Below are 22,341 nucleotides of genomic sequence, written 5' to 3'. Positions count from 1 at the left end.
GTGGGGGAGAGGGATAATGGGGGGAAATAGGGGAAGAGCCATATATAAAAGATACACAGACAAAGAGGGTAGGTTTGAGGGTGGGAGGCGGAGACGGTTGGGGCAGGGGGAAAATGGAGACAACTGTACTTGAACAACAATAAAAAAACATTATATAAAGAAAAACACACTGAATATATGTGATAAAAATCCAATTCATATTATAATAATCTAGTACATAAAATTCTAGTAACCATGCTTTTTAGTTTTACTCATCTGTAGTCTTCTTACCTAGTGTCATATAACGAAACTCTCAGTAACTAACTGCTTTATTCAGACAGTATCATACAAAACTGCCATGGCTGGTATAGCTCAGTGGAAGGGGCCTGAGAACCAAAGAATCACAGTTTGATTCCCAGTCAGGGCACATGCCTGGGTTCCAGGCCGGTTCCCAGCAGGGAATGCGTTAGAGGCAACCATACATGGATATTTCCCCCCCTCCCTCCTTCCTTTCCACTCTAAAAGGTAAATAAATAAAATCTTAAAAAAAAAAGACACCACAAACTGATCACAAAGAAAGGGTGGTGCTATGCACGTGCTTAAGAAATTGCTTGGTCGCCACACTCAGATATATCACTCTTCAGCTTGAATACCTAAGAGATTTTCTTTTAATTCAAATTCCTTTCTTTGGCATTTAAGAGCTTTACCAATTTCATAGGTACTGTCCTCTTTTTCCTCTTAAACTTTTCTCTTTTAAGTTGCTTGAGCAAAAACATTTTACTCATTTTTCTTCAAACACACCAAGCCCGTTACCGCCTCTCAGTCTTTGTCCTGCTGTTCATCTGTCTGGCATGTTTTACCACCAATTTGCCTACCAAAATCTGAGTTTTCGAATCCCAGCCCAACTGTCACCTCCATGAAACTTTTCTTGACCATCAAAATTCTTACTATTTCTTTACCCAAAGAAACAGATACAATCTTAGTGCATAATTGGCATTTAACTTATAAATTATATGATAAACTCAAATATTCTTCATATAAATGGAAATCCATTCCAGTGCTAGTCAACTATAAATCCAGTTTCCCCTGATGGACTAATGCTATTTAAGGATTGGCTTTATCAGCACCAATCATAGTGCTCTCTACTTTGGTAGTTTTAAATGTTTAATCTTAATGATAATTTTATGACATGAACAACAACACATTATGGCAGTCCCCAACTTTTACACTGTCACATATTTAAGAAATGATATATTTATAACCTCCAAAGGCTGAGGCTCTCTGTATTTAGGCACATTGATAACTACGTAGAAGCACACCAGTTGGGAAGCTCTGCTTTAATGTAAAAGACCAAATACCAGACTTGGGCAGTGTTGGCTCAGTTTGAGTGTCATTCCATAGACCAAAGGGTCTTGTGTTTGATTCTCACCCAAGACTCATATACAGGTTTGCAGGTTAGAGCCCCAGTCAGTGTGTGTATAAGAAGGCAACAAACTGATGTTTCTCTCTCACATTGATGTTTGTTTCTCTCTCCCTCCTTTCTCCCCCACACCTTTGTCTCTTGGAAAGCAGTGAAAAAAAAATTGTCCTCTGGTGAGGCTAACAAATTTTTTTTAATTTAGTAAATTCCTTTGTTATATGTGTATTTGGCTTTCTACTGAAATTGTTATCTAGAAACTTCTTGATTTGTTGTCATCAGCAAATAAAAACTTGTTAAGCATTTATTTAATGTATAAACTCCACACATTTTATCTTTCTGACCAGGGAATTAAAATAGACATACTTTCATGTGCCAACTACCTCAGCCAAAGTAGTTTTTAACTCAAACACTTGACTCTGAAAATAAAAACTCATAGAAACAAAATTCGTTAATACCCTTAAGTATGTTCCCCCAGTGTAAGCACCAGTCAGTTTTCCTTGGATATCTACAGACTTCTGATATAGAGAAAAAATAAATCATATTATTGGCATTCTACATGCCAGTGTCATTTTATACATTTTTAAAGTTTATTTATTTATTTGAGGGGAAGAGAGGGAGAAAGAAAGAAAGGGAGAGAAACATCAGTGTGAGAGATGTCAATTGGTTTGCCTCTTGCATGCTCCCATCTGGGGACCTGGCCAGCAACCCAGGCATGTGCCCTGACTGGGAATAGAACCTGTGACCTTTCAGTTCAGAGTCTGGCGCCCAGTCCGCTGAGCCACAGCAGCCAGGGCTATTTCATACATTATTTTTAATAAGCCCTCATTTAATTTCTATTTAACTCAAGGTCTTAAATTAAGACCTAGGTAAGGCTCAATTATTTCAACATCATCTGTTACTAAAGTTTGTCTCCATCTCCACCCCCTCATTTCTTTAAATGAACTAAAAAAAAGTCACTTGATTTCTTTTGAGTTTTAAATCTAAACAGAGTTCTTACTCCTTGGAACTTAAATGTAGCACATGTTTATTTACTCATTCCCATAAAGAATTTCTCTTATTGCTGGGAGGCAATAAAATAGCTTCATTTCCAACATATAAGTTTGCCAGATTGACTGCTAATTTAAACGTATTACTTAATAACACATTATTGAAGCTTTGCTTGGTGTGGCTCAGTAGATTGAGTGTTGGCCTGTGAACCAAAGGGTTGATGGTTCTATTCCCAGTCAGGGCACATGCTTGAGTTGCAGGCCAGGTCCCCAGCAGGGGGCATGTGGGAGGCAATCACACATCAATGTTTTCCCCTTTCTCCCTCCCTTCCTCTCTCTCTAAAAATAAACAAATAAAACCTTTAAAAATACATTATTGAGAAGCAGGGCATTCTTATACATGCTGGTGGACACACAAAATGGTACAATCCTCACAGAGGGGAAATTTGGCCATCTCTAACAAAATCACTCTCAGATTTACCCTTTCACCCAACAATCCCACTCTTAGGAATTTACCCGAAAGATACACCTACACAAATACAAAACAACATGTGAAAAAGGTTATTCACCTTAGCATTATTTGTAATAGCAAAACACTGGAAACAATCTCAGATGCAACAATGAGAGACTAGCTGAATAAACTACTTGGCACATCTATACATGGAATACTATAAAGCCATGAAAAAGAATAAAAAAGATTTCCAGATATGACTTCTAAGATATATATGTAGTAGTCTATCTTCTGAGTAAGAAGGAAGATAACACAGAAAGGATAAACCAGAAACTAAAGAAAATGGTTATCTATAGTGGCTGGGTATGTGGAAATGGAGTAGAAGGGATAAGGGATAATGGAGTAAGACAGGTGAAAACTATAAGTCTGTATAGTTCTGACTCTTGAACCATATAAAATTAAAAATAATGGAAAAGTAACCCCTAACACTAAATACAAGTATTCTTATAACTCAATAACAAAATAACCTAATTTAAAAATGAACAAAGGACTTGAACAGACATTTTTCTAAAGATAAACAGCCAATAAACATAAAAAGATGCTCAACATTGCTCATCATTAGAAAAATGCAAATCCAAATCACAGTGTGATACCACCTCATACCTGTTAGAACACCTATTATCAAAAACACAGAAAATAACAAGCATTGGTGAGGATGTGGAGAAACTGGAATCCTTGTGCACTGCAGGGAATGTGAAAGGATGCAACTGCTATTGAAAACAGTTATGTAGTGGTGGTGCAATACAATGATCTGTAAAGAAATATATATTTGGAATAGTGACCTAGACTTCCAGTCAAGATGGAGGTGTAGGTAAACATGGCTCACCTCCTCGCACAACCACAGCAAAATTACAGCTAAACTAGAGAACAAACAGAACTCGGAACCATCAGAAAATTCAGTTGAATGGAAGTCCAACAACTAAGGAATTAAAGAAATCACATTCATCCAGCTGGGTAGGAGGGGCAGAGACATGGAGACACTGAAACAGGCTGGTCCCAAACCCACGACTGGCGGATATAAAGTGGAGGGGTATCTAGGGAGTGAGGGATCCCAGCTCCATGCCAGACCACCCAGTCCAGGGTTCCTGGGGCAGAAAAATAAGTCCCCATAATTTCCGGCAGTAAAAACCAGTGAAGATTGGGTCAGCAGAAGAAACTGAGATTCTCCAGCAGGACCCTCCATACATGGACTTACTCAGACTCACTCCCTCTGGGCTCCAGCTTCAGAGCAGCACCTTGAAGGACACCAGTGGCATACGGGAAGGAACCAAAGTATCTGGGATAGGAACGAGAGCCGGGGGACAGCTTCCTCCCAGACAGAACTGCAGACAGCAACCACTATACCTTTTCTGAGCCTTCCTTATCACAAAGCCACAGTGTGGTGGCATCGTATCTGAGGATCTACCAACCAGGCTCATACTGTAAGCCCTGCCATGACACTGGTTTGTAAAGATACTCAAGGAACTCAGTGGGTATTTCAATAGCATAAAAATGATCCAACCAGGAATGAAGAAGGCACTAAGTGAAATAAAGAACAATTTATAAGGAATCAACAGCAAAATGGATGAAGCTGAGAATCAAATCAATGATTTGGAATTTAAGGAAGAAAAAGACATCCAATCGGTACAGCAAGAAAAAAAAAGAATCCAAAAATCAAAGGTAGTGTAAGGGGCCTCTGGGATAACTTCAAGGTTTCAATATTTACATCATAGGGGTGCCAGAAGGAGAAGAGAAAAAGCAAGAAATTGGAAGTTTATTTGAAAAAATAATGAAAGAAAACTTCCTAAGATGGTGAAGGAAATAGACATACAAGTCCAGGAGGCACAGACAGTGCCAAACAAGATGGATGGAAAGAGGATCACTCCAAGACCCATCATAATTAAAATGCCAAAGGTTAAGATAAAGAGACAATCTTAAAAGCAGCAGGAGAAAAGCAGTTAACTACCTACAAAGGAATTCCCATAAGACCGTCAGCTGATTTCACAAAAGAAACTTTGCAGGCTAGAAGGGACTGGCAAGAAGTATTCAAATGATGAAAAGCAACGACCCACAACCTAGATTACTCAATCTAGCAAAATTATCATTTAGAATTGAAAGTGCTTCCTAGACAAGGTAAAGCTAAAGGAGTTCATCATCACCAAACCATTATTATATGAAATGTTAAAGGAGCTTATTCAAGAAAAAAAAGATCAAAACTATGAACAATAAAAATAGCAATAAATACATAACTATCAACAACTGAATCTAAAAAACAAACTAAGCAAACAAGCAGAACAGAAACAGAACCACAGATATTGAGAGCACTGGGATAGTGGCCAGTGGGGAGGCAGTCTCAGGGAATGGGGGAAAATGTGAAAGGATTAAGAAATACAAATTGATAGTTGTAGAATAGGCAGGGGCATGTTAAGAACGGTATAGGAAATGGAGTTGCCAAAGAACTTATATGCATGACCCAGGGACATGAACAAAGGAAGTGGGATCACTGAAGGGAGTTGGGGGTGCTGGGTGGAAGGGGGCAACTGTAATAGCCTATCAATAAAAATTGGGACAACTGTAATAGCCTAATCAATAAAACAAACATAAAAACAGAACTTGGGCAGGAAACTAAAAAAGAGAGAGAGAAAAGAAAAAAATATATATATTTGGTCTTGGCCCACAATTCCTGGCTCACAGTTCCAGGACCTCTTATAATTTTCTATGTGTTAAAAGTAAAAAAAGGTTATCTCTCATTATGTTAATGAGGTGATTTTTTGAGAGCACCCAAAGATGAGGGCTAGTTGCTAATAAAACCAACCATGTAGTTAGAAGTTATAATTTTCAGTCTCATCCATCCCCATCTTCATATAGGGGAGAGAGGCTGGAGGTTGAATCAATCATGAATGGTGGATGATTTTATCAATCCGGGCTATGTAGCAGAGCCTCCATAAAAAAAACAGGGGGAGGGGTTCACAGAGCTTCTGGGTTGGTGAATACATGGAGATGCAGGGGAGAGTGGTACCCCTGGAGAAAGAAAAAAGTTCCATACTCCTTCCCACATACCTTGCCCTATGCATCTCTCTCATCTAGCTGTTCCCAAGTTACATCCTTCTACAATAAAGCAGTGATGTAGTAAGTAACGTGTTTCTCTGAGTTCTGTGGGCCATTCTAGCAACTTAAATCCAAGGAGAAGGTTGTAGGAACCACTGCTTTATAGCCAGTTGGTCAGAGGTACTGATGACAACCTGGACTTGTGACTGACATTTTGAGTTGGAGGAGATGGCTAGAATCTCCAATCTGTGGCCAGATGGTCAGAAGCACAGGTAGCCTGGCATTTAAAGTGTGTTCAGGGAGGTGGGGAGACAGTCTTGTAGGACTGAAACCTTAACCTGTGGAATATGATGCTTCCTCTGTGTAGACAGTGTCAGAACTAAGTTGCATTCTGGGACAACCTGCTGGTATCTGAGAACTGTTTGTTGGTGTGGGGTAAGAGCCCCATCCCACTGCAGAATTGGGTCTAGAAACCCAATTAAGGTGGCTCTTTAGAAAATTACAAACAGAATTATCATATGATCCAGCAATCCCAGAAATACATAGGCTGGATATGTATATGGGTATGTGTGTATACATATATATACACACACACACACAACAGAACTGAAAATAGGATCTCAAAAAAATGAATGCATACCCATATTCACTGAAGTATTAATCACAATAGTTAAGAGGTGAAAGCTACCTGAAAGTCCATCAAAGGATTGACTAATAAAGAAAACGTGGCGCGCACACACACAATGTAATATTATACAGCCTTAAAAAAAAAAGGAAGAAGGCCTGGCTGGTATAGCTCAGTGGATTGAGTGTGGGCCTGAGAACCAGAGTATCGTGGTTCGATTCCCAGTCAGGGCACATGCCTGGGTTGCAGGCCAGTTCCCAGCAGGGGACACACGAGAGGCAACCATACATTGATATTTCTCTCCCTTTCTCTTTCCCTTCCCCTCTAAAGATAAATAAATAAAATCTTTTAAAAAATCCTGTCATATGCTTACAACATGGAGATGTCTTAAGGACACTGTGCTATATAATGTCCTTGGTTGTTAAGTAAATGTCCTCGGAGTTAAGTAAAATAAGCCAGTCAGAAAAGACAAATACCATCTGATTCCACTTACAGGAGGGGATCCAACACAGGCAAACTCTTAGAAGGTAGACTGGTGGTTCCCCGGGGCCGGGAAAGGAAAGAGGGAATTGTTCGTTAGACGTACCAACTTTCAGTTTTACAAGGTTCTACATATCTATTGTCATTAAAATGTGCACATAGTTGACACTACTTAAAATGGCTGAGGTAATAAATTTTATGTTGTGTTTTTACAATAAAAACATCAACCAATGATTATATGTTAGTGGAAACAGTTGATAGATTGATTGACTACAAACAGGAAGAAATAAATTGTATATAAAACAGACAACATGACCACTCAGACAAAAGAATTCAATTTCAAGTAATTAACAAACATGGTACTCTATATAACTTTATGGGACAGAAAGAACTGTAAAGAAATCTGGCAAGGGATACTGGTATAGTAGGTATGAATTTTTTTTGTACTTAGAGTAGTACAAATAAATTCAACAAACTAAAGAAAAACAGGTTTATACTGTAAGAAAAGGATGATAAACATATGGAATGGAGGAAGTTTAGGATAACTTTGTGGTGCTAGATTTCAATTGAAGGAAGGCAAACTGAACTCATGATTTAAAGTGAAAACTCACAATTTATATATATTTTCTAGTTCTATATTAGGAAAGGGCATAAAGAACATAATTTCCAGCCAAGATGGAGGCATAGGTAGATACAGTTTGCCTCCTCGCACAACCAAAGGACAACAATAAATTCAAAAACAAGAAAATAACCCAAACTGTCATAAAATCAAATTTGTATGGAAGTCTGACAACCAAAGAGTTAAAGAAGAGACATTCACCCAGAATGGTAAGAGGGGTAGAGATGGGCAGCTGGGGCAGAAGGATGCACAGCAAGGCTGTAGTTAGAGGACTGGGCAGGGCGAGGCGGCGGCTGGTGGTCCCACATTTGTGTGCAGATAAACCAAGAGGAACAACTTGGGAGCAGGAAAGACCACACAACCCAGGGTTCCAGAGTAAGAAAAGAAAGCCTCAAAACCTCTGGCTATAAAAACAGGTGGGGGTTGCAGTGGTGGAGAAACTCCCAGCCTTATAGGAGAGTCCGTTGAAGAGACCCACAGCGTTCTAGAACATGCAAAAACCCACCCACCTGGGAATCAGCACCAGGAGGGCCCAATTTGCTTGTGAGTAGAGGGGGAATTGACTGAAAGCCAGGAGAGCCAAGCAATTGGCATTGTTCTCCTTTGGACACCTACCCCACATACAGCATCAAAATGCAGGGACATGGGTTGCTGCCCCTGACCAATATCTAAGGCTCTGACCCTTACAACATAAGAGGTGCACTGAGATAAAGAAATTGGCCCAAATGGAAAAACAGATCAGTGCTCCAAAAAATAGAACTAAGCAATGAAGAGAGAGCCAACCTATCAGAGGCAGAGTTCAAAACACTGGTAATCAGGATGCTCACGCAAATGGTCAAGTATGGTCGCAAAACAGAGTAAAAAGTGAGGCTATGCAAAGTAAAGGAAAACATACAGGGAACCAACAGCAAAGAGAAGGAAACCGGGACTCATATCAATGATCTGGACCAGAAGGAAGAAATAAACATTCAATCAAGAATTCAAAAAAATGAGAAGAGGCTTAGGGACCTCTGGGACAACTTTTAAAATTCCAATATCTGAATCATAGGGGTGCCAGAAGGAGAAAAGGAAGAGCAAGAAATCAAAAACTTATTTGAAAAAATAAGGAAGAACTTCCCCAATCTGGCAAAAGAAATAGACTTCCAGGAAGTCCAAGAAGATCAGAGAGTCCCAAAGAAGTTGGACCCGAGGAAGCACACACCAAGGCACATCATAATTACGTTAGCCAACATTAACAAACAAGGAGAGAATCTTAAAAACAGCAAGAGAAAAGGAGACAGTTACCTACAAAGGAGTTGCCATAATAATTTTAGCTGATCTCTCCAAAGAAACCTTGCAAGCAAGAAGGGGCTGTAACAAAGTATTCAAAGTTACAAAAGGCAAGGCCTAAGCCCTGGTTGGTATAGCTTAGTGGATTGAGCGCAGGCCTGGGAACCACACAACCAGTTCGATTCCCAGTCAGGGCACATGCCTGGGTTGCAGGCACAGGCCAGTTCCCAGCAGGGGACACACAAGAGGCAACCATACATTAATATTTCTCTCCTTCCTTTCCCCTCTAAAGACCCTTCCCCCCTCTAAAGATAAATAAATAAAATCTAAAAAAAAAAAAAAAGGCAAGGGGCAAGGTCCTATATCCAAGCTTACTCTATCCAGCTTACTCTATTCAGCAAAGCTATTTAGAATGGAAGGGCATAAAGTAATTCCCAGATAAGATCAAGTTAAAGGAGTTCAGTTAAAGGAGTTCATCATCACCAAGCCCTTATCACCAAGCCCTTAATGTTAAAAAAGATGATCAAAAATATGAACAGTAAAATGACAACATAACAAACCCACAACTATCAATAACTTAACCTAAAAAAACCCCCAAAACAAAAGCAAACTAATCGAACAACTAGAACAGGAACAGAATCACAGAAATAGAGATCACATGGAGGGTTATCAGTGGGGAGGGGAGGGGAGGGGAGGGGGAGGGGAGAGGGGAGGGAGAACTAGGGAAAAGGCACAGGGAATAAGAAGCATAATTGGTAGGTACAAAATAGACAGGGGGAGGTTAGGAATAGTATAGGAAATGGAAAAGCCAAATAACTTGTGTTGGGAACTGCCCTGCTTGGTTTCAGAAGCTGTAACCTCCCAAGGCTAAGGCTGAGTAAAGGACCTTGGGACCATAAGCCACTTAGAAGACAAAGCTTATCTTCCTTGTAGGGGCACCCCTCTGCCCCCTTTCTCTTTGCCCTGCTTGGTCCCAGGTGGATGACTGGTTAGCCAATGATGGGTTAAGATTCCTCAAAAGAGGGACGGCCTAAGAGAGACATGGTTCTGAAGGGGCCCTTAGAGAAGGACTTGGGGGGCCACCGGGGCTACAGAAAATGGGGGTGATGGACCCTCGCACCTTGGCTTTTACATAGCCTGAGTCCTCATTCTGTCTGCAAGAAGTCTCCTAATCTCTTGGCTGCCTTCCTTCCCTCGCCTGACTTAAGCCTGACACAATGCTGGAGGAGGGTGCAGAGGGTTGGTCCTATGCTGGAAAGGGCAGGTTCCCTAGGGCGATCAGGCCTAAGAAAGAATGCATAAATCCTAGAAACCAACTTTGCTAATACCCTCAATTTAAATGATAAGGGTCCAAACAGGAAGTGAGTTTGTTCCCTAAAGTTTTATAGCCATTTAACATCCGACCCTGAGACCCTTATTCTTACTCAGAATAAGCCCTCAGAATTCTTTGAATGTTATCTATTATTTAATCATTTCTGCCTGAGAATGACTGATGAGCTTTAAGTATATGCGGTGTATTCCTCTGGGAATTGAATCCAATAAAAGCTGGTCAAGGCAAGGGTCCAGGCCCTCTCCTCTTGAGAGAGTGGCCGAAACCCTCCGAGGCTTTTTCTTCTCTTGAGAGAGAAGCTACGCCGCCCCTTTTCCTCCACAGGACTCGGTAATCCGTGTGAATTTGTCTTATCTCATCCATAATGCCACGGACCCCAGGAGCTGGGATCCACAGCAAACTTATATTTATGACTCATGGACATGGAGTAAGAGGGGAGGAATGCTGGTGGGAGTGGGTGTGCAAGGCAGAGGGGAATAAAGGGGAGAAAAAAACTGGACAACTGTAATAGCATAATCAATAAAATAATCTTTAAAAATATTATATAATTGCAACATTGTTTCAGTCAAATCACATTGTGCTACTTTTATTCAAAACTTACCGAAGGAGTTACTTTTAAATAATATTTTTATTGTTTTGGAGCCCAAACATCTATAAATAAAGTGATTTAAATAAAGAAGGATTTAAGAAAAGAAAAAAAGAAAGGGCCTAAAGAAGTCATATCCTAGTATCAATGTGAACATAATGCCTAAGCCCAGATCTGGTTTATAAATACCATTCCCTACTGAAATGGAAATAGGGCTCTTTGGAGAACATGACCTATCCAAATCTGGGGCAGGGAAGCACAAGGTGAACATCCTGTACCAGAAAACAGAGAAATGCTCAAAGACTCTGTCAGACATATCAAAAAACACACAAGAAGTTTCAAAAGACACCCAATTGACTCTCAAAGAAACAGACAGTAGTGGGTTTATAACGCATTGAATAAAGAATCCATGAGTAATTTTTTTTAAATGAGGGCAGAGGGCAGGCTCTTCTTCATGGAATGCCAGCTAATACACGTAGAAGGAATGACAGAATACACAAAGCCAAGATTTTATAGTCATCAAGGTGGATGCTAAAATGGTTAAGTAAGAATTGTTGAAAAATAAATTATTTTTACAAATCATCACCTTAATATTACTAATTACGAAGGAGGGAAATGTACCTTTACAGTGGAGAGTACTGACCATCTCTAACCAAGCAATCAAACTTAGCATAACCAGTAAGACAAAATATATTACATCCTCCTGATGTAATGCAAAGGGAACTAATTGTACAAGACCACTTACATAGTGTGTTTGCAAAAAAAAAATTCAACTTGAATCTAAGCATGAGGAAATGAAACAAAAACGGATCATGGAACTCTATAAAGACAAATGCTTCAAAAGAACAAACTCTCTATATCCCTAAAAACCATAAGAGAACTTTCTAGATTAAAAAGACTAAAGAGACATGATAAAGACATGTGATACTATGCTGTGACCCAACTTTTTTAAAGGCAACTGGGAGAATTTTATTATGGACAGGATAATAGATATCACTGTATCGATGTTCAATTTCTTAAGTGTGAATAACAATTGTGATAAAGTGGGTGAAGGTCCTTGTTCTAAAAAGAATGCTGAAGCCCTCTGTGGTGGAATGTCATGTCTTCAAGTGACTCTTAAACAAAAAAGTATGTTGTGTGTGTCTGTGTGTGTAGAAACACAAAAGCAAGCCAAGGTCACAAATGTTGTCTGAGGAAAAAAACATGAGTGTCGAAGGCACAAATTTTTCCAATTTTTCTAGCGGCATAAAATGTCTCAAAAAATAAAAACCTGAGACACCTAAAAAATAAATATGTAAAAGGAGAGGACAGAAAAATTGTCATTATAATTGGCCAATAATAATATCCAGTAAAAATTCAAATATAAGAAAAATTTCTAAGATCAAATCACAAGCCTCCCCTACAATGTTTTCTAATTAGCACATTAAAAATTTGTAGAAATTTGCACGGGCCTGCGAATCAGAGGATCGCGGTTCGATTCCCAGTCAGGGCACATGCCTGGGCTGCAGGCCAGTTCCTGGCAGGGGACACACGATACATTGTGTGTCCTCGGCAGAGGCAACCATACATTGATATTTCTCTCCCTCTCTCCTTCCCTTCCCCTCTAAAGATAAATAAAATATTTTTTAAAAATTTGTAGAAGTTTTTATTAGTTTTTAAAATAAGTTTTACATATCTAGCTAGTTGGCTGCAAATACATCCTGTTTTTTTTTTCAAGATTTTATTTATTTATCTTTAGAGAGGAAAGGAAGGAGAGAAATATCAATGTATGGTTGCTTCTCGTGAGTCCCCTGCCGGGAACTGGCCTGCAACCCAGGCATTGGCCCTGACTGGGAATTGAACCAAGATCGTATGGTTCGCAGGCCCTCACTCAATCCACTGAGCTACACCAGCCAGGGCTTGTCCTGTTGTTTTTTGAGATTACGTGTTTTTCAAATTGATAAATATACTATAAATTGTACAGTTGATTAACTTTGACTTGGCATCAGAGCTCCTGTGGTAGATTAGGGATGGCTGCAAATTCTTTCTTACCTCTTCCACTGAGAAGTAGGGATAAATTTTCTCTCCATGAATATGAGCTGGGCTCTAACTATTTTTTTTTCTTTATTTATTTTTAGAGAGAGGGGAAGGGAAGGAGAAAGCATGGAAGAGAAACGTCAATGTGTAGTTGCCTCTCATGTGTCCCCTACTGGGGACCTGGCCTGCAACCCAGGCATGTGTCCTGAGTGGGAATCAAACCAGCGACCCTGTGCTTCACAGGCCCAAGCTCAATCCACTGAGCTACACCAGCCAGGGCTGGGCTCTAACTATTTTAACTACTAGAGTAAGTTAGAAGTGACACTGCCAATTCTGAATCAAGCCTTTAAAAGTACTGGCAACTTCCTCCATATTGTCTTGGGGCCCTGAGTCTAACAACCCTGCTGGAAAGACTAGGTGAAGAAGCCCTAAGACTACGACACATACAGGAAAAAGGACTCAGCCAAGTCCAGCCTATTAGCTGTCCCTTCCAAGGCACGAAGTATTTGAGAGAAGCCAATGTGGATCTTATAGACCAGTCCAGTCACCAACTGAATACCACTGAATGAGCCCAGTAAGCAATGTGGGGCAGAGGAATAAGGAAGCCCAGCCCTGCCTGAATTTCTAATCCACAAAATTGTGAGATAATAAGAAAAGTTGCTCACAGTAGCCAAAAGGGAAGAACAACCCATGTGTCCACTGACAGATGAATGAATAAACCAAAGATGTTATATATATATACAGTGGAATATTATTTAGCCTTAAAAAGTAAATTCTGCCGTGTACTACAATAAAAAGGACCCTTGAAGACACTTCTAAGTGAAATAAGCCAGCCACAAGCAGACAAATATTGTATGATTCCACTTACAGAGCAGTAAAATTTATAAAGACTAAAAGTAGAATGGTGGTTGCCTGAGCTGGGGGAAGGGTAGAACAGAGAATTATTGTTTAATGGGTCCAGAGTTTCAGTTGGGAACACGAAAAAGTTCTGGGGTGGATAGTGGTGATGCTTGCACAACATTGTGAATCCACAGACTGCACACTTAAAAATAATTACAATGGTACATTTTATGAGATATATATATACACACACACATACGCATATACTATGTGTATGCGTGTGTATATATGTGTGTGTGTGTATATATCACAAAAAAGTTGCTGTTTTACACCACCTGATTTGGGGTAGTTTGTCACAGAGCAACTAACTGAAGAACAGAATAGTTCTATAAAGTTGAGTCTAAAATAAAAACTGTGCTGCACCAAGTATTACTTCACCAGTACATACTGGTTTTATGTTAGGGCTTGATTTTAAAAAAATTTGCCTCTCCACTTAATTTTTTAATTCTTACCAGAATCTTCTATATTAATACAAGTATTAAAATATATGAGCAGAATTTACAGTTGAAACTACATACTGTAAAATTAACATACTATGTGGCAATTAGGGATAAATAAAAATCACTTGTGGAAGTGAAAAAAATGACAAAAAAGTATTTCTGGGGTTCACCTGGAGGAAAGAAAGGGGAAAGAATTTATGACCTTCCTGCCCCTCACCTATTCCTCCCTCTTCCAACCTACGTTTGATGGGAAAAGGGGGATGCCCTACATTAAACTAAGCCCACCATATCCTAATTCCAACTAAACTATCAAACAGGCCAGGCCAGACTACAGAAAGCAGAAGTGAGACTGTGGAGAAGAGGGAGAATGGTTGACACAAAGAGAAAGGTTAAAGACAAATGAAAAAACAAAACAAAACAACAGAAGTAACACCTGATAGAAGAAAAATGGGGGACATTTTCAGAACAATGTTCCAGAACATTTCAGGAACAAAACTCTGTTACTTCATCTTTCCTAATTCTTAGCACCAAGGTAGTAATTATTTTGATTTGATTCTGTGACATAATAAATATAGCTGATTTGGGTGTGGAATTGTGGCCAGAGAACTGTCTAGATCACTGAGCTCTGAGACCAGGTAATAAGAAACAGATATCAGAAACAGATTTTACCCTGTCCATTCCTCCCTCTCTCTAAAAACGAAGGCTTATCAAGGATCTACCAGTTCCAGAACAGCAAGAAAGGAAGGAACAAAAAAATGTGTTTGGCACACAGTTCTGTAGTGATACATGATCAGAGATAGACTGTGTATAATCAATTGGGCAGAATCACATAATGGAACTTTGTAGAACACTGTTCAAAGGTGTATTTTGAACGTGTTATAAAACGTATCAGACATGACCTCTCCATTAGTTTCATAACCTTTAACTATATCGAAGGAAGGCTATTTGTGAACTACAGACCTTCATGCTTACTGTTAATATTGGTAGCAAACTGTCTGCTGTCCTTCCAAAACAGCCAACTAACTTTTTAAGGCTTTTAATATTTGTCAATTAATTAATAATTATAACTTATCGATGTAATAAAACTGTTGGTAACAACTTTCAGCTTTATGTGACTAGGGTTGGTTACAACCTCTTAGACTCAGTTTCTTCATCTGGAAAATTAGAACAAAATCAAACAAACTCTAAGCTGCCTTTGAGTTCTAAAGTTCAAAATATGTATCGTACCATCTCTGGTATATAGATAAGGTATTGAGTTGCATTGGGTTGGCCAAAAAGTTAAATTTTTTCCATACAATAAAAAATGCATTTTTCATTTTCACCAGTAATTTTATTGATTTGGATATTTTGAATATATTGGCTATCTCCTGCATGGTGTAATACTGATTGTTCTCAACCAATGTTTCGATTTGATCACTATCAACTTTGACTGGTCTACCCGACCATGGAGCATTGTCTAGTGAGAAATCACCAACACAAACTTCACACACCACTTTTGGCACACTCTATCAGTGCACAAATCTTTTTTTTTTTTTTTGCATTTCAGTTGCATTTTTAACCTTTCTTGAAATAACAAAGCATAATATGCTGAAAATGTTGCATGTTTTCTTCCATTTTCAATATTAAAATGGCTACATATTCACCAATTTTGACAAGTTTATTAAATGATGCTGATATGACAGCTATCAAAATGCAATCTAACAAAATTGTTTCACATGAAGTTAAGATAACTAAGCGCTAATAAAGGCATCTTATGGAAAAGAAAAACAAACTTTTTGGCCAACCCAATAATTCAAAATATTTTCAAATTATCTTTCACTTTCAAAAATAAAAATATTTCTCTAATCCAAAATTAATTCCAAGTATTTATTTCTTCATTCAACTAGTATTTGTTGAACACCCAAATATGTGCCAGGCATTAAACTTGACCCTGGGAGGATGGAAAAATAAATACATATGGTACCTGTATTCACAAAACTTACAGGGAAGTTGGGGAGACAAACCAAATAAACATATGCATGAGTGTAATATCACGACTATAATAAGTGATATGGAAGAGTTAAAAGAATATATAATGGAGAATATATTATATATATACTCTTATAATGAAGTTATAAGAGTCCATATATAAGAAACTTCCCTTAAGAACAAATGAATTGGCAAGAATGGTATGTATGGCCTACATAATGTAGAATCTTTCTACGCAGAAATAAACATGGCATGTTCAAGGAACTGACAGAAGACCAGAGTGATTAGACAAAAAAAATTTACTTTCTTAGAAATCAAAACTTCTAATATATGAAAAGTTCTCCAGAGACATACTCTAAGAATTATTTTCAATGAAGCTTCAAAGCATCACAATGTTTTTCTCTAATGTTAAAACAAAAAATGGTGTTTTAGGCTTTGCTGGGTAGCTCAATTGGCTAGAGTGTCATCTCGGTACACCAATGTTGCGGGTTCAATCACCAGTTCAGTAAACATGCAAGCACCAACCAATGAATGCATAAATAAATGGAACAACAAATCAATGTTTCTTTCTCTCTCTCACCCTTTAAAAAAAACTTCTGTCCTATATCTCCCTGCAAAAGACCAAATAACTCTCATTGATTCCATTTCCTTTTCATTTACTGTTTTCAACTGCATAGTAAAAACCACAACCTTTCAGCTCTACTTCTTAGATGAAGGCAGCTATAAGAGTAAAAATAAATAAGATGCTACTGTTCTGGCTCTGCTACTAACCCTATGACTGATCTTGTTAAATGTTATGGCCACTTTGGTACTAACTTTTGTCATCTGTAAATAAGGGGAATTTCAGAATTTCTCTTAAGAGCCTTTTAACTCTAAAATCATGTTTTCACTGTAGAAATAAATGCTTGCTCTATTCTTTAAACTGCATAGAATTAGACAAATATCTCTGAATTCCACTGACCAAGATTTTACTTGCCTTTAACCCCTCTTTGTATTTATAAAGCATTTGAACATTGTTGCTATGTTATAATAATAATAATAAATCACTGAATAAAATCTGCCTAAGGATCTAAAACACAAATTACCAAAAATATAGTTAAATATTATCTAAAAAGCTACACTTCAAATGAGAGAGTAATACTTTAACTAAACAAAGATTCCTAAAAAGTCAAACTGCTACTGCCAAAATAGACTTAGAAAGACAGAAGGAAGACAAAATATTAAAAACCCATCAGAAAAGCAAAATTTTAGCATACGACATTCAAGGTGATTAATATGCAGGTCAATTTTAACTTCCAAAAGACTCATAATAAATATTCCAATCCAATGCTCATTCTAGACTTAGTTCACAGTATTTCTGACATTTAATCTATTTTCAAGTGGAAATGTATATACAGTCATAACTTTTTAAACCAGATTATCCATCACTAGAATTCAAGTTTAATATTCTTCATATGAATGCAATAAAATGATTCATAAAATTTTTACTTAACAGTATTATATTTTATAATTTTTCATCATCCCAAAACACTCAGTATAACCTTAAGAAACATCAATTAAGCACCTCATTCTTGTATAATCTTTAGTATCAAGATTTATTTTAATGAGAGGTATTGTGTACCTTCAAGAGACAACAAATGTTTTAGATATTAAACATTAAACTACAGGAATACTTTAAATAGACCCTGGCCTGGTACTTGGTTAGTGTATCCTCCCAATAGCCAAGATGGCAGGTTTGATCCCCAGTCAGGGCACATATAAGAATCAGACAATAAATACATAAATAAGTGGAACAACAAATAGATGTTTCTCTCTCTCTCTCAAACCAATAAAAAATTATTTTAAAGAATCCTTTATTCAGTAAGCACTCACAACATTGTAAACATTTACTAAGCACTATACAAAGCTCTAAGAACAAAGGGGCAAGATCATTCCCTAAAAATACATTTCACCAAGGTAGAAACATTGTCAACATTGTATCTTCCCTAGCCTCCCACCAAGTGTGATTCTAAACTTTGAATCTCTTGGATCATTCCCTACCTCCTTATTCTCACTATCATAGCCCTACTTCAAGATTTTAACACCTTTCATCTAGACTACTATTTGTAACAGTTTCCTAGCTGGATTCCCTACTCCAATGGAGCCAGTTTTGACAACCAAAATAGCTTTAGCATTGGCAAATGTCCTCTGAGTGGTCAAAGACACCCTGGTTGAGAACCACTGCATCAAGTTGATCCCTTAACAAGAATACACTTTATTTTGCAAGGCTGTGGCCACAATCTACGCCCAGGCAACACAGCAAAAAATTGACCAACGTATAGCTGAAACTTCCAATCTTGACCTTAGGACCACCATGCTTAAACTAAATACCTACTCATAAGCTGATTCTCTATAAAAGGAGCCATAATACTCTTTCTTACAACCCCTTGAACATGTGAAACTAAAATAGTGCCTTACTTCAAGCCTGAATTTTGAAAAGTCAGTACCTTCTGTCAAAGTTTAACCATGCTATATAACCATGCAATATCCACATTTAAATTTGTGGATATTGTAAAATTATGACACTTCTGTACTTAAATCGAGTCTCTTCAGAAGCTGATGAAAATAGGACTTCCTAGACTAATTATTACCTACATTTAAGACTGTAAGCTACTTTGAACAGTATTCTCATAAATATTTCTAGAAAAAACTTTAAACGTTGAATTCTTATGCATAAAAAACAAAATTAAACACACACACACAAGCGTGTTTTTCCATGATGGTGTTTTTCCATAATGGTTACATCTCTCCCCAGAACTTATTATTCAAAGACACAGTCAAAATAGAACAATACCTTTCAGAGGGACGAAAGGAGAAGGCGATAAGGTGATAAGCGATCTTTAAAAAGCCTGGTAGGAGCAGCTCTACAGCCAGGCCTAGGAGAGCAGTAACACACAGGAGAGAGCACTTCCTACCACGCACCTCTAAGGGGGGGGGGGGGCATTTTGTCCACGCGCTTACCTTCAGTCGCTTGATCATTTCGTCGGTGGTGATCTTGTCGGTGATCTCCTTCACCCCCGGAGGGTAAGCAATCTTCCCGTCTGCACTCCCGACGCCACAGAGGGCAGTGGCAGACTTGGGCTGCGCGGTGAAGTCCATCCTGGGGGATAACTTTTCTTTCACAGTCCTCTACCGGCCTCTATCGGTCAGAAAACAAAAGTTCAGCGGGAAAGGGGCGACTTTGTAACCTCTTTTTTCATTTCAAAAATCTCTAATCTGCTAAGGGCCCTATCTCCTGGGAGGCCGGGGACAGGGCGGCAGCATCGCCACCCGCTCCCTCCCCGGGCTCGGACCCCGGCGGCCGCCCCGCCGCCCCCACCCATGCGGGCCCCGCCAGCCCCAGGCCCACGGGGCGGCTCTCCGGCAACGCCGCTGCGGCCGCGGGAAGCGGGGAGCAGCGCCAGGAGTTTCCCATTCTGCTTTTCACAATGAAATCCATCCCCAAGCACCGAGGTCCGAAGTTTGTCGGCCTCGGGAGTCCGGCGTGGCCCCCAAGGCCCCGGCTCCATCGGAGAGAAGCGCCGAGTCCCCGCACGGCTGGTCCCCTTCGGGAAAGGAGACGCGAGGCCTATAGGGTTCGGCTTAGGCCGCAAAACTAGGGGCCAGACCAGACCCACACGCAGCAGCGGCTCCCGGGCACGAACGCCCTTGCCAGGCCAGGCTTCGGGACCTCCGGCGTCCCCGCCACGTTCCCGCCTCTCCCCCGTCCCGCTTCCCCACCCCCGCGGGAGCGGAAAACAAGCCGCCCTCCACCCCAAGCCCCACGCAAGGAAGCGGCTGACGCGGCTCTGCACTTCACATTTTGTTCCTTCAACTTCGGCTAAGGGACCCCAGCGGCTCTGTTGCCCCCGGCCACCAGGCGCCGTCCCGCGCCGCCAAGGCCTTACCAGCACCTCCCGGCAGCCCCGCCGGGCCTCGGTCCCGCGCCCCCCCCCCACCCCGATCGCCCCTTCCGTCCCCTCCCTTCACCAGCCGAGGGCGGGAGCCGAGCTGCCGCCGCCTTTACCTCCTCCTCCTCATGCGGGCGGAAGGTGCATCGAGCGCCCGGGCCTCTGTCAGGTGGTTGCGCCGCCGCCCCTCGCCGGGCTGCACACAAAGCAGCTTCGTGGGTCCCGCCGTCGCCGCCGCCGCCCGCCCCGGAGCGGCGCTTGGGCTGGCGGAGCCGAAGAGGAGCGGCCGCCGCGGGGGGAGACGCGGGGCGAGTGTGCGCTGGGAGGGGAGACACTGCCGCTCTCCGTCCGGCCGAGGAAGAGCAGCCTCGGAGAAGGCTCCACCGGGACCGTGTGCGCCCGTGTCCGCCAGGGACCCCCGCAGCCCGCCCGTCCGCCCCTCGCGCCGGCCGGGTCCGCTGACCCGGACCCGGACGCCCCTCTCAGCAGCGCGCGCCCGGCGACCCGTGTCCCCTCCAGCCGACGCCTTGCACACACACCGACCCGTCACGCGAGCGGCGCGAGAGCACGCGAGAGCAGGGCGCGCGCCTCGCTCCCACCTCTTCCTCCACCGGTTGTGCCTCCGCCTCCCTCGGGCCGGTGCCTGCCGCGCGTGGGACGGACAGCGCCGCCACCCGGTTGGCGCCAAGACCTGCCGCGCGGAGCGCCCTAGGGAAGCCGGGACCCGAAAGGCGAGCAGAGGAGGAGCCCGGGTGGCGGGAAGCGAACCCCGTCCCTGCGGCGCTGCGAGGGCAGGCAGGAGGAACAGAGCTTTAACTTATGTCGCAGAAATCAGTTCCGTGGCTTTTGGAGGGCATCCTGACGGACGTGGACTTGTTGAAAGATGGTTAATTACTCGATGAAAATGAACTGATTTCCTCCCTAGGAACAGAAGACCTGCAAACTAAGGAAAAGTTGTGTAACGTGGCACAACGTGGGCACAAGAATGGGTAATTCTTGTATCATATGACAGTTAACGCCTCTTTAGATATCTAAAGTTAATATTTTGAAAGATGTAAAATATAAAAATAACAGTTGAGTGGTTCGCAAAGAAGGGTCCGAAACGTAAGTTCCCGGGCTCCACTCCCAAACCATGGAACCCTAAAATAAGTACGTTTAAAAATTAGCTAGACGGTTCTTGTAAATATGGAAGAACGCTTTTTTTTTAAATCCTCAGCGGAGGGCATGCTTCTTGATTTTAGAGAGGGTGAGAAACATCCATCTCTTGCCTCTCGCAGTCACCCCCAACTAGGCTAACCCCTGGCATGTACCCTGACAGGATCCCACCCGCCACCTTTGGTTTACAGGAGGACACTCCAACCAACTGAGCCACACCGACCAGGGGATGGAAGGACTCATTTTTTAATAATGTTATAAATATACCAAAGAATAACTTTTTCCTTCATCTAGGGGAAAGCCCAGTGCAGTGGGTTTGAGCAATTTAATGTAAAAAGTTGAGCAAATGAACCTCAGAAGCACATACATAATTTTTTAAAAATGGACTTGGAAAAAAAGGAAGTAATGTGAAATAGCATTCAGCCTCTTGAAACTGACAAAGGCAATAGTTTAAAATGATAATGCAATTATTCAGTTAAATTGATAGGTGCCCATTGTTTTTTTCCACATCATTTACTTGATCTTAAAAATATGAAAGGTACTCGCTGTCACTGAATTGATTTTTTGGGTGTCACACAAGACAGATCCCAGTTATCTTGGAATCTAACAGTGCCACAGTTGCTGATTTGTTAGAACTCTGCCTAAAGGCCTAAGCTTTACTCTTGGGCATTTAGAATAGTTGGCAGGATCCATTCAAGATTGTCTTTATGTAAAGACATAACTTTTGTTAAAATGCCCCGAATCTACTGTTTTTAGGCTGTCTCTCACACTGTTTTTCAAATGTCATTTAAATAACTAAAGAGTGATACTTTTGCTGGGTGGCTGGTTAGCTGATGGGGGCACTGATCTGTTCTTTCATTTGGGGCCATATTTCTTTGTTTTGGTGCACCTGTTGAGTTGTAAGAGGTAGAGCCTTAGGTATTCGCCAGGGCGGGGCAAACACATCCCTGTGTTGTGGTGCCGTATATGGGGTAGGGGTCCAAGAGGGAACAGTACCACTTGCTCAGCTCTTCTCCAGCTTCAGTAACTTTCCCTGCTACCCACTAGCAAATTAAGCCCTTCTGGTGCTGAGTCCCAGATGAGTGAATTTGTGTGTGTTCC

At 40.9% G+C, this 22,341-nt stretch overlaps 1 protein-coding gene across 5 annotated transcripts in view; it reads right to left on the bottom strand.

The window, feature by feature from the left end:
- Positions 1–20,573, bottom strand: part of PDS5A (PDS5 cohesin associated factor A) — a 129,831-nt gene extending 109,258 nt beyond the window's left edge. For 3 of the 5 annotated variants that reach the window (XM_037064301.1, XM_037064304.1, XM_037064305.1), the window contains exons 1-2: positions 20,202–20,573; positions 19,157–19,334 (exon numbers count right to left, since the gene is read on the bottom strand). In XM_037064301.1, coding sequence (XP_036920196.1) covers positions 19,157–19,294 — 138 coding nt within the window. In that variant the 5' untranslated portion in view covers positions 19,295–19,334; positions 20,202–20,573. The other 2 variants (XM_037064303.1, XM_037064302.1) reach the window with 2 other exon arrangements.
- Positions 20,574–22,341: the final 1,768 nt, after the last annotated feature.

Source organism: Sturnira hondurensis, unplaced genomic scaffold, assembly GCF_014824575.4.
Source record: "Sturnira hondurensis isolate 20B ecotype Veracruz unplaced genomic scaffold, ASM1482457v3 Scaffold0015056, whole genome shotgun sequence".
NCBI classification, from domain to species: domain Eukaryota; kingdom Metazoa; phylum Chordata; class Mammalia; order Chiroptera; family Phyllostomidae; genus Sturnira; species Sturnira hondurensis.
This window is presented reverse-complemented; position numbering and strand designations above follow the sequence as displayed.